The 14263-nt window shown below is 39.7% G+C and overlaps 1 protein-coding gene across 1 annotated transcript in view; it reads right to left on the bottom strand.

Moving 5' to 3' along the window:
* Nucleotides 1–14263, bottom strand: part of TBC1D22A (TBC1 domain family member 22A) — a 731641-nt gene that overhangs the window by 144165 nt on the left and 573213 nt on the right. The window contains exon 12 of the mRNA XM_088455938.1: nt 6682–6777. Coding sequence (XP_088312064.1) covers nt 6682–6777 — 96 coding nt within the window. The remainder of the gene's footprint in view (nt 1–6681; nt 6778–14263) is intronic.

Here is a 14263-nt window from a genome sequence, read left to right as displayed (position 1 = left end):
ACACTTTTAAAAGCTGTTTGAGCCATATGCAAAGTAAGCAACAACTACAGCAAGAGCTTTCAAAATAAAACAGAGAACATTCTAAATTCTCTCAACTACAAAAAAATCATTCTTACCTTCCAAACATATTAACTACTCTTAAACATGACAATATACATAACTTTGCTAAGCAAAGCAGACAAATTATAAGTAGCACTTCCTTTGCGCTGAAACCCTGGTAGTCCAGGTTGGTACTGTATATGCATTTAATCTTTAATTGTCTCTGTGGTCTATTAACCCAGGCGTGCCATACACAACCTGCGGACAAGTACCACATGCGGTCAGTGCCCTCATTATATTCGTCCCTCTGTGGGGAGTACAACACAACGCCCCCACTTTGGTGGGATTTATTTATTTATTTTTTTCCTGTTCCTCAAATATTTTTCTGCACCAGACCCCGGGGAAGAGGGATAAGTATGTGACATGCAACTCAAAGTAGCTGGCAAACTTCGGTCTTTGCAGAGAAGTGGCGGAGCTCTTAGTCTGGACAATGTAATCATTATATAATTAGACTGCCACAAAGTGCTTTCCTGCTTGCTGTTCTAGTTCCTCTCTGATTGATTTATAGACAGATAGAGCCAACAGCTTCAAGCTCAGGTAATACTTGTTAATGGTTCTCCATATTTCAGAATTATCATATCGCCCAACATCTTGGTTACTAAAGTCGGAAACACCCGAAAGGGGCTGTGGTCTCGTTACCACTAGTTCACACACCCTGAAGTATGACACTTATTTTACTTATACTTATTCTATTGTTGCACATGATTACCACAATCAGGATGATCGCTACCACCCACAGGCAGAGGAGACTGCTGCTGCAGCAGCAAGCAGTCTCCCTTTGGAGCTGCTGCTCAGCTGATAGGCAGGATGGGGACAGCAGCGGACCCGGGCCTTTCCAGCAAGCTCGGGCCTGGGTAATTAGCACCCAATCTCCCCTCTCAGCGCCCCTGGATGCAGTCGCACCAAACAGCCCCTCTCGGCATGCCAAGCCTCATGGGACATTGCTAGTGCCAGGCATCTTTTTTTGGTGAAACTGTGTCTAAGTCACAACGCGATGCTACTAGGAAGCACCAGGAGACAAAGCTCACTAATTTCATATGCAACACTTGTATATCTGTGTGCACCTTAGTCTCTGAATCTGTATACAAAGTGCTTCGATGCAACGGTTGCAGCTTTTTTCCACGCCAAGTTCCGTTAACAGACAAAGTCAAACACAGATATACAAGTGCATTGCGTTCTAGTTGCATAGCATTGCATACGCATTTTCAGCAAAAAAAGAAGCCCTATACTAGCAGAGTTGCACAGAAACTGGTGTTTTACTCACAGCCGGCATGTCGCGCTGCGTGCTCTATTGAGGATAGGTGTAGGAGGACATACCTGTATGCACTGCTGCAGCCGACTGACGGACATTTCCCCTCCTTCACAGGGGAGGAAAGCAGATATTGTAGCCAATACACTGTGACAGTGTATGACCATGATATCTGCTGGGTGTCAGGCTGCCAGATTAAATGTCTGTCGGTCTCAGACACATATAGGGCCGTATTACACAGGTGCAGATATTAGGAGATTTGAATGATTGAATGACTGGGTATTAAAGGGAAAGCAATCCTTCTTTCTGAATAGCCATTAACCCCAGACACACACCAACGGGGTATGACTAAGGGTACACTGAGACTGACATAAAAAGAGGAATGACTGAGGGTTCTATGTCTGGCATATAAAGAGGCATGACAAACAATATTATCAACAGATCATATATTTTTGCTCACTGGACTGGAATATTTGACGCTGAATTAATGTGCTCAGACAATTAGCCTGTCTTAGGTCTAATTAGCTACATATAGCAGCATGTATGGGCCAAAAACACACTGGTGATCCTGATCAACAGCTGCTTGGGAGCTTTCAGAGGTCTGTCTGAGTGGATGGTGAATGCAGTTGGATGATGATTTCATCTTTCCATAAGTGACTTAAAAGCCAAATGCTTGGATAGTTCAGATTTGGCCACACACGTGTATGTATACATACTGTCAACATCAGATAGAGGTACCTATAGCTTTGTTACTGTAGCAGTAATAATTACAAGGTTGTATTTTGCAGGATTTGTTAATAATGTTTTACTTTGAAAAGCTTTTCAGATATCCCTAAATCTTTATTAAATCTACAGAAGAAAACATATTGGGCCAGATTCTGACAACAATGAGAACGCACGGAACCGCCCTGACTAATGAGGGTGCCATGAGAGTGTAATGATTGTGTGTCAAAAGCTCCGTGTCATACACACAGGGACTGTGTAGCAGCTGGCATAAAATCAATGGGAGACACATGTTTCCACTTAGACACACGAACCCTTGCAGTAGCCCTACAGATTTTCACATTAGCAGAAGTTAGTAAAGCTGGGTACAAAACCAGAAGACCCACCGACCTATCTGACGACTGGTAAGTGCATATACACTTACCAATCATCTGCCTGATGTGCCGGGTTTGACGTCACAACTAAGCGGACATTTAAATTTGCCCACCTAGTTGAGGTGTCACTCATCGGCGGGTCCCTGCAGCATGTCTACAGGTGATCAGTGGATCGCCAGTACACACCAGCTGATGATCTATATACCTTTCAGATATATCGGACATCTGCTGCAGTGCCGATGTACTAGAGATATATCAGCCGATATATGGAACAGCCAATACATCTATCAGTGTGTACCCAGCTTAAATCAGGCTTCCTGTTACTACAGACATTTTGCATGATACTCAGAAACAGCTTAATTATTTTCACATACTAATCTGTGTGATTGAATACACTATAGATTGTAAGCTTGCTAGCAGAGCCCTCTTACCCTTATGTATGTCTTTATGTACAGTCAGGTGCATAAATATTGGGACATTGACAGAATTTTCATATTTTGGCCTCTATTTCACAATGGCTTTGAAATGAAACAAACAAGATGTGCTTTGACTGCAGACTTTCAGATTTAATTTGAGGGTAATTACATCCAAATCAGGTGAATGGTATAGGAATTACAACAGTTTCTATATGTGCTCCCACTTGTTAAGGGGCCAAAAGTAATGGGACAAACTAAACAATCCTAAATCTAACTTTCACTTTTTAATCCTTTGCAGGCAATTACAGCCTGAAGTCTGGAACGCATAGACATCACCAGACGATGGGTTTCATCCCTGGCGATGCTCTGCCAGGCCTCTACTGCAAATGTCTTCAGTTCCTGCTTGTTCTTGGGGCATTTTCCCTTCAGTTTTGTCTTGTCTTTGTCTTCATCAAGTGAAATGCATGCTCAATCTGATTTAGGTCAGGGGATTGACTTGGCCTTTGCATAACATTCCACTTTTTAGCCTTAAAAAACTGATTGGTTGCTTTTGCAGTATGCTTCGGGTCATTGTCCATCTGCACTGTGAAGTGCCGTCCAATGAGTTCTGAAGCATTTGACTGAATATGAGCATATAATATTGCCCGAAACCCTTCAGAATTCATTCTGCTGCTTTTGTCAGCAGTCACATCATCAATAAATACAAGGGAACCAGTTCCATTGGCAGCCATACATGCCCACGCCCAGTGCCAGATTAAGGTTTACATAGGCCTGGAGCTGAAATTTATGAAGGGCCTATAATGTGCCACTGCAAATATTAAACATCCCCAGGATTTTAGAAGGAGTACACTAGACAATGTGTGTACTCAGCGATGGCCAGATATAAATCGTGCAGTTCATAACACACTGTACGATCTGGTGTATATTGTTCCCCTGCAGTATCCAGAACCATGGTGTCGGCCACCAGATATCCAGATTGTCCTGCACTGCAGGCAGATCTGAACATGCGACAAAAGATGCGCAGGAGCACGCAATAGTGAATACACACGGGATGATGTGGACAATTTGTCATTCTGATTCATCCCAAAATGACAAATCATCCAAAATATCATCTCGTGTGTACTTAGCTTAGGACCTTGGTGGCAGATGGTGTATGAAGGGGGTAGCGCCAAAGAAAAATCTCGGCCTGGGCTCCGCTTGGTCTAGAACCCCAGTCCTGTATGTTGGAGCCGGAATGGCAGAAGAGGAGAGGAGGCAGTGGGAATAGAGATGGGGTGGGACAGAGGTGGATATGAAATATATGTGCGTGTGTATATATACACACAGGTGGGGTATGATATCCCAGCTGTTGGGATGCCGCTGGTCGTAATACCGACAGCGGCATCCCGACAGCCTCAATACCGACACCCATAGGTCGCTGTGGTGAGTACTTTTCTAACCCCTACCCTAACCCACCCTCCCCGGTGCCTAACCTCCCCTAGTGCCTAACCTAACCTCCCCATAAACCTGACACCCCCTCCCCGCAGCCTAATCCTAACCCTCCCTCTCTGATGCCTAACCCCACTAGCTAACGCTACCCTCCACCTGAACCCCAATACTTACCTTTGGGATGCCGACGGTCGGGATATTGGTGCCGGGATTTTGGCACCGGTATTACATCCCATATATACACACTGCAGCAGGTCCGGCACTCCCGTACAAAAAATTATACCGTCTGACAGTGCCCACAAAATAAATCCATACATAGATCAAAGTTGCAGCACTCAGGAATAATATATGAGCATATATAGATTGATAAATAGATAGATAGATATGAGATAGATAGATATGAGATAGATACATATGAGATAGATAGATATGAGTAGGATAGATAGATATGAGTAGGACAGATATATGATAGATAGATATGAGATAGATATAAGATAGATATAAGATAGATAGATATGAGATAGATAGATAGATAGATAGATATGAGATAGATAGATATGAGATAGATAGATAGATAGATAGATAGATAGATAGATAGATAGATAGATAGATATGAGATAGATAGAGAGATATGAGAAAGATAGATAGATAGATAGATACATACATACATACATACATAGATAGATATTAGAGAGATAGATATGAGATAGATAGACAGACAGACAGACAGACAGACTGCCCCAGGGGAAGGTCATAACACACAAAGAAGAGCAGCACCAGACATTACACTGTGACTGACTTGCTAGATTAATGTAGACTTTACCTTACAGATGGTTATAGCTGCCAAGTGCCCATGTGTTTCTCAGCCAGCTTCCATCGATGTTTTTGCTATCTCTCTGATGGGTTTGTTTTGATTTTTCAGCCTAATGATGGCTTGCTTCACTGATAGTGACAGCTCTTTGGATCTCATATTGAGAGTCGACAGCAACTGATTCCAAATGCAAATGTCACACCTAGAATCAACTCCAGACCTTTTACCTGCTTAATTAATAATAAAATAACGAGGGAATAGCCCACACCTGTCCATGAAATAGCTTTTGAGTTGATAGTCCCATTACTTTTGGCCCCTTAAAAAGTGGGAGGCACATATAGAAACCGTTGTAATTCCTACATCGTTCACCTGATTTAGATGTAATAACCCTCAAATTAAATCTGAAAGTCTGCAGTTAATGCACGTCTTGTTTATTTCATTTCAAAGCCATTGTGGTGGTGAATAGAGGCCAAAATATGAAAATTCTGTCAATGTCCCAATATTTATGCACCTGACTGTATGTATATCTTTTACAACCCAGTATAATGTTAATGTTGATTCAAATTGTAAAGCGCGTCGGAATTCGCAGTGCTATATAAGAAACTGTTAATAAATAAATAATAAATACTACACAATATTGAAAATGTCCAAACAAGAAATTTGATTGCTTTAGAGTAAATTGGTCATAAAACGCTATGGGTGTGCCCAAGATCACCTCCATGCCTGAATGTTTGATGAAAAAAAAAAAAGTATAAGATTGTGCGTGGCCCATGTGTGAAGTCGACAGTTGCACTAATTATGCCCCATGTAACCTGGCTTTTTGGCTTGAGGGGCACTTATTTACCATCACAAATTAGATGGGTTTGGCATGTGGTGGACACAATTACTTTTAACTCCACATATCCTGATCTGCCAATAATTTATTTTGCTGGCTAATTGCTTTATGCTTTGCAATATTCTAATAAATTTGTAATCTATCATGAGTTCACTGATAAGTGCTTGAATTAACAGAATTATATTAGAATTATTTCTAACTGTATGAAGCTATTGAGTATTTTTTTATGTATCTTTTCAATCTAAAAATGTTAGAAGTTTCTCATATCAGTTGCAGAGGTTTTATTTATTTATTTTTTAAAATAATTTTGTACCTGTTCAGCGGCAATTTTGTGTTTGTCTAATAGATGTCTTGGATTTTCTTAGATTAAACAATATCCAGTAAAGCCAGTATCAAAAGAATGTAGACTAAGCCACTTTATAAATGAATTTACATTAAATTGCCTTATTTACAACATATATGTAAAACATTTCTATGGAACACAACTCTGACTAAAGCAATCTCACACAGCTATTATCCTCAAATATAAACAGCAGTTTAGAACATTGTTGTTCGCTACAAATCACCTAACTTACAAAAGTCTGTGATGCCAAAGGTGACATTGTTTAAGTAGACTATTTGTAACGTTTTACAGTTTGTACTTACCTCACTTGGTTGAATGGATTTATTACAGTCACCATAGACACATAACTGCCTCATTTGAATCCATATGCTACAGCAAGTAAAAGTAAAATAAAACCACTTACATGAAAATCTTTTTCTTCCAAAATCTCTTTCCTCCATCTGACCAGAAAAGCAGCGCAGACGTATAAATGGAAGTGCGAAAATCCTTCGGGTTCAGACTAAACAGAGATATACAAGAAATAAAGACACCAGTTAGAGATACTAGAGGATAGAGGACTTTTTTTTTTATTTTTAAATCGTTGCTGTGGAAAAAAATATGGACACTTCAAGCTTCTATGGTACTGACAATTTTTTTCTTTTCTTTCTTTTTTTTTTTAATGCAAGCTTTGTATTTATTTAACTGAATCTAAAGTTCGTTCCTTCAGGCAATTTTCCTAAAACTTAGGAGCTCATTCAGGCCCGCTTGCTAGATGCGTTCTTTCGCACCCAGCGTATGTAAAACCGGCTAAGTGATGGCACGGCAGGCAATCGCGCGGCAAGGCATATCCACGCCCACTTTGTCTTGGCGTGCGATCACTTTGTGTATGCAGACGCCCACCAGCCTGTCTTAAGACACCCACTATCGCACGTCATCTCCAGGAAATGTATGCATGCATCGGTACATCGGGTACCATCGGAAGCAAACGCAGCGCTTTAGGTTGACTATACCCTACCTCAAGCACTGCGAGAATTTCAGTGTGAAATACAACCCGGTGACGTGTACTATGACGCTGCCTCTAATTATGCACGCCTCTGAAACTGCGTTGCGATGCTCAGACACGCCTGCATTCACACTCCACTCCCCCGTTTTTAATGGCCAGCCCCTGTTACCACCCACAAACGGCTTCTCCTGTCACTCACTCTGCTAGGCAGCCTATGTGCAACGAGCAAATGCTTACTGATCTTTCACACTGGTTCGCGCACGTGCACTGCAATGCTTACACATGCGCAAAATGCAAAAAATCGGCCAGCTACGAGCAAACGCTTCTTATCGTTCGGATCTGAATCAGGTTCTTAGAGAGTAATTTGCTAAATTAATAGTGGGAAAAACTGACATGGTTAAAACAGCAACAAAATGTCTCTCTCTTGGAAACAGTAAGTTTCTGCTTGTTGCCAGGAAAGTTTTAATTTATCTCTTAGAATTAGCGAGTCAGTCACAAGGCTGATGGCTGAGGAAGGATAAAGTTATGTTATGAACGTTCTAAAGGCTCTCTGCTCATTACATCATACTGTATGTCATGTGTTTGCGAATGTCACATGACACTTAAACTGAAAATTACTAATAGATTATTGAATCTGAATATAAAAAGAAAAATTAACAATCACATGTACCAGGTAACCATCATTACTTAAGTTTTTTTTTAAATATCTCTTTATTTAAAGTTTTAGCAGATAGAACAGAACAAAAACAAAACAAAGTAACAGTACAAAAAGCAATGAGTGAGACAAGTTGATGACTATCACATAGAATATAAAAATCCATTGAAACCTAAATATCATTTATACAAAACAGTAAAATATTTAGAAGTACAATATAGGTGATCTTGAGAGTATTTTAGTGGAGTTATAATCAGTATAATGTATCCAAAGATTAACTCATTCCACTATTGAAGCTCTATTACAGAACTGAAAAGGGGCTCAAAGTTTGTCATCTAACTAATCAGTACTATATTCGTCTAGTATAAAATAAAACCAATATACATGCATATTCAAAACAACAAAAGCAAGGAAAGGGGTAAGATGGGGGGGTTAGGATAGTCGAAGGGAGAGTAGATCCTTAAGGAAGGGGAGGGGGAGGTGAGGATAAGCACATTCATGTATAGATGTTTCTGTTAGTATACAGTAAATAGTAGTGAGGCCTAGTATTTTGTAATGTAGAAATAAGGTCGAGCATACATCTATCATACAAAGAAAATTATTCGGTAATCACTAGAAGCGGACTAACTTAACTGTTATGGTTTCAAAAATGTTATTAATATGTGTTTGCGTGGTATTATCTAAATACGAAATATAAAACCCCCATTTTTTCTGACAGCGTTTTACTCCTTTTTCTATATTCGGTAGGGATGTGACTTATGTTAATCCTTTCGCAGCAGACGGTTTTCTCACCCCTGTGCTAAGGCTATTTTAAAATATTTGCGCTCATCACATTCCAACATATATATCAATGTATTTTTAATGCTGTATCCACATAAAATTTACCGAATCTTTAAAAAAAAAAAAAAATACCATTAGTATCTTTGTTCTTTCAAACACAACAAATAAAATTTAACTTAAAAAGCTTAAAAAGAAAACTTACCATTGAAACTTCAAGAAAGTAAACCAAAATCAAACATTTATTTATATTTATTAAATACATGTGGCTCTTGCTTCATCATTAAATCAATTTGCACATTTCTACGTGTCGGTTTTCATACAAAACAATGCACTTGGAAAATAAATAAATAATTATATATATATATATATATATATATATATATATATATATATCAATCACAATCTCAATTTATATACAAACCATGTGAAGAAAAAATAATGCAACTTAATAAGACCTACCAATTTTTAAACTAAAAATACAATAGCATTAAAGGAGAGGGCCTTCTTTTACAATATGTGGGAGATTTGGACTTTCCATTTTTACTTCATGTGTGGAAAGGTGTAATTTTTGTGTGTGTTTAAGTAATTGACTGGTGATCAATAGTCAATAGTTGCTAAGGGGGCCATATAATCTTTTCGTAGGTGGGTGCCACAATGCGGTCACCACAGAATCAATAGACTCTGGGCATTAGAGTGTTCGCAGGGTCTATTGCGCATGCGCAGATCACCGGGGAAATGGTGTGGCCACCATTTTCCCGGCAATTTCCTCACAGCGCATGTGCAAAACGTGGGAAAAATTGCCACGGCGGCCATTTTCTGGCATTTTAACAGCGCTGGGAGACCTGACGTGGGATTTCGGAAAGGTGAGTATTACAAAGTATGGGTGCAGGGTGTGTGGTGCACCGCACACCCTCAGAGCCGTAACTAGACTTTTTGGTGCCTTGTGCCAGAAAGAGCATTGGCGCCCCCCTCATTTTTCAAAAGGACATAATGCACCCAAAAAAGGGCCACGGCTTAATGGGGAAGGGCCTGGGAAGAGATAGGTGAGGCCAGGAGATGCTGGGGATGAAATAAGAGGAAGCTACATGTGAGAATGATAATATACGGAAATTTGACAGGCCCAAACAGCGCCCCCTGCCCTATGCGATGGCATTGGCCGCACTACCCTAGCTACGGCTCTGCACCCATTATAGATACGTCCCTGCCACAATGTATATAGGTACTGTTAAGGACATTAGAGGGCACAAAGTGCCCTGCCACCCATGTGTGCAAAACGTGAGTTTTCTGTAGCGCAGGGTAATATTGTGATTCACTTTAAAGAGGCGACTGCTCTCTATGAAATATGGGTGCCCCCATGATTGCAGGTGAGTGTTATAGGGCACAGGTGATCACCAGACAGGTACCAAAGTGCACAATCATTCGAAAGAGAGATCTAATGTAAGTGCCCCCTAACTATTGGAAGCCAGGTTAGGGGAGATCATCCCCCATTCCTGAACTCTATGTTATTTCTATAGTTTAGGGGGTTAATGTCTGATGATCCCAATGATCACAATATATTGCCTTTTATGGGCCACCTACAGTAGTATGAAAGAGTATTTTATTTATTTTACAAAAAAGGTGTCACTTCCCAATAGAACCCAGTCCGCCAAACAGATGGGGAGGAAGAACAATTATTATTCTTTTTGGTAGCCCACACGTCGCGGTTTTAAGTTACATTAGTACTACGGGACAAAGTGGTTAAGGAAACATAACTCATTTCTAGACGGTTACGAGACCCATTTATAAAAGAAAGAAGAATTTCTTCTATTTTTCATTACTGACAGCTGCTGCCAATATTAGCCCCAGCTGGAGAAGAGTTTAGCCAGCAAAAGTTTCACAATGCAAACGTTAGGAAATTCTATTTAACAAATACCACCGCAGTGGTCCTATCGATATCACCATCTCAGGGTGACAATAGAGGGGAATGTTAATAGAAATAAAATCTTGAATGCTTTAAATTCAACATTACAGAAATGGACCTCCATGAGGAGTAAAATTGGAGTAGCACAAAATAATTTTTTGTAAGTTATATGTGTCTCCAGTGTCCCTAGCCAAAGTACGGAGAAGCAAAAATATGCACCAGTCAATGGAAGAAATTGGTATGAGCAAGGACAGTACTTGCAAAGTATGAGGTACATAGTTTTTGCAAAACATGGGGAGCCTAATTTTTTATAAAACAAGATTTCAATTTGTTGAGCAAGAATATTAAAATGTTAAATACTAGGACAGGGTGAATTTTTCGGGATGTTCTTCACTGTGGGCCCTGCGCCCTCTTTTCCATATGGCCGGCGCAGCCTACTTATCAGTTTATGATAATGCGAGAATCTGCCTTTGTATACTAAAAATCAGTGTGGCTGCTTGTGAAAGCCTATCCTGCCCACTGTTCTTACGTCTGTAGCTGTGGACATCATCATTATATCAATACTTACACCAGCACCATGCTGGGTGGAAAAGATCCAGCTGAAACAGAAATTCCATCTCCATTTGAGCGCTACGATTCAACAAGGAAGTTAACTTACACACCCACAAGACAGAAGAGATCCATGCAATTGCATGGTCGCTGTCTAGTCCCTGCCCAGAAACACCCATTACAATGGTCCATCAACAGATAGATCAATCCATACACATTATCGAACTCCATCTGTTAGTGAAAACCTGACCTCATGTGCAGAAGTGGATCTCTTTATTTGGCACACGTGCAGTATGCTGCAACCTATAAGATCCATCCGCATTGTGGTTTGCGTGCAGGCTCAGAATCAGCCCCTATTATGTATAGTCTTACGGACATTAACATTCAAAATTAGGACTTTTGAGCTCGTAGAGATCCAGCCTTACTATATTCTTTTAACGGGACAACTCTTATGTACTTAATTTTGTAGACAAACTTAGACAAATGTAAGATATAGATTTAAAAACACACAAATAGTCAAATCGAAGCACTATTCAAGTAAAAAAATAAAAGTAGGAAATTCTAAAGTGGTGGAGGATGGAGTTTGGATAGTAGGCTGGACTTTGGATAGGACATTAATGCTTTAGCACAGTGTGCCTCTTTTTGTTTGCACACCTGATCACTTCTAGTCTGTGGAGATGCTTCCTGAGAGCAGAGACTAAGGAGTATATTTACTAAAGTGTGTGTTTTTAGAAGTGGAGATGTTGCCCATAGCTACCAATCAGATTCCAGCTATTATCTTCTAGAAGGTGTTAGATAAATGTTAAGTAGAATCTGATTGGTTGCTAGGGATTACATCTCCATTTTACAGTTTAGTAACTATACCCCTAAGTGTACTGTAAACATTGATATGCGCAGTGGGGACTATGTAGGCGTACGGATACAAAACAAAAGCTTTTTGAGACACATGTGGGCCAAACTCATTTTCCCCACATTACCGTAGTTCAACTGAAATTTAATTGAACTATGCAGCATTTTTGTCACCAGTTAAAGGAACCACTGATTTATAAACTGAAAATGGAGCCTATTTATTATTTTCCCACGTAAACTATGATTTAAGGTATCTGCCTATTTAAGAAGAGCATAACACAGGAGCTACTATATATACTATATCAGAGACCTCTCCTGTGTTGGGCAAAGTAACTTTAACAAGCTTCGAAAAGCATCATGGAAATTATCATGGGTGACATTTAAATGGACAAACACATTAAAACAAATCTGAATTATCTTACAGAGAAGTAACTTATATTAAGTTGTATTTACCTCATAAAATGAAATAAAAAATAAAATGTTTGCCTTTCACAATGCAAACTTATATTTAGATAAGTACTTTTAATATTCACTGGTTTTTATTTCTTCTGGTTTCTGTAAATGCCAGTTTAAAACATTTTCAGAGATGGTGTTTGTGTACTTGGTTGATCACTGAATACTATTTTTCCACTTTGCTTTTCTACTTATCTTACAGTCCTTCTCACTTGCTGCATATCAAATTAAATATTGCATTTGAGAAGCTAGAAGTCTGCTTCAAGTTCTCTTGTCTAATGAATGTAAGTAGATGTCTTATGATTACAAGAAACACATGCTGCTGGAAATGTATCACAAATCATGACAGCAAGTGGAAAAAATGACTGCCTACAAATATGTGAAAATGTTCTTTTAAACAAGACAGTCATAAACTACATTACATATATCTGAATCTTTCAAAAAGGAAGTCACTTCAATACTCACAGCAACAATGAATAAAAATAAAAGTTTGGAACACAAAAGAAGATTAAGCTAAAACATCAAATAAGTTAGAACAGTTTGCTTTGTATTTTTGTAACTGCTGCTACATTGTCACCACTCCCGTCACAATTAGTGTTCCTGCATTGTTGGGAAGTATGGAACACCCACACAATATTTGTTGACACATCAAGCATATAAATGTACTTTATAACACGGTGAGGCACTGGTGGCCTGATCACTGCTGGTTTTGTTAAAGTGCACACTTGAACTTTTACCGTATCTGCAAATGTTACATTAGAAACCCAGGATAAAACGACAAACAGAAATGAGAAAATATTTTCAGAGAGGTTTATATGTCACTATACAATATAACCAGAATAAATAAAGTATTACCTAGCAGGAAAAATATAATATAACATAACTAGAACACTGCTGCATATAGCAGCCCCTCTGTCACCTTAGGGAAATAGGTTTCCAGGTGGGAGTGAAGTTTAACACAAACAGTTGTAAAACAGGTATTGAAATAAGGACTTGGTAGGCAGATTTCCGGTGAATACACAGTGGTCTTTTTACTGGCACCAGATACTGAAGAACAGCATACTTAGGCCTGGAAACACAGGTATATACATAAAATAAGTAAATGAACATAAAAAGGTCCCAGCACTCCTCGTGTTTAGCCGTCAATCTGCTGCAGTGGCCTGCAGCCACAATCAGCCATGCTCTACCAGCATTGCCCTTGGTCCCTGGCACTACAGTTACTTGGGTCTATTTGCTGGACGCTATTCAGCATCAGTGCCTGGCAGAGTAGGTGAATGAGAGTTTTAAACTCTTCCTCTGCTGCTGATTTCCTGCTAGCTCTGGGCGACCTGGAAAACCTGGAATTCCATATTTCCACTTTGAGCTGTGTAGCCCAGAAAACCCAAAGTTCCAAACTTCTACTGCAGCTGCAGAATGTGCCGGTTTTGTTTTCTTTTCCCTTAGAGGGAGCTGATTCCACCAGAATGTGAGCCACTCAGGTGAGAGACCACCCCTCTCACCACACAGTGTAATACACAGCCTAGATATAATTAAGCTCAACAATCTTAAATGACTACCAAACCAACAGTTTTCGTAAAGTACAATAAAACATAAGCGTAACTAAGCGACAGGATCAACAGATACAGATCCTGGCAGGCTGCCCACTGTGCCAGCTCAGGGATTATACTGGACTACTGTTGATAAAGCATTTCAGGGAGATTGTGAAAGTAACACCTATGAGTGCGCGTTAAAGTGGACATGTACTACTCCGCCTGAGAGGCCTGTCATAAAATTATTTACATCCAACTGTAAAAGAGCCCCAGAACGGTTAGTAAGAT

The sequence above is a fragment of the Taudactylus pleione genome, unplaced genomic scaffold, assembly GCF_031769625.1.
Source record: "Taudactylus pleione unplaced genomic scaffold, aTauple2 ptg000041l, whole genome shotgun sequence".
Classification (NCBI taxonomy): Eukaryota; Metazoa; Chordata; class Amphibia; order Anura; family Myobatrachidae; genus Taudactylus; species Taudactylus pleione.
This window is presented reverse-complemented; position numbering and strand designations above follow the sequence as displayed.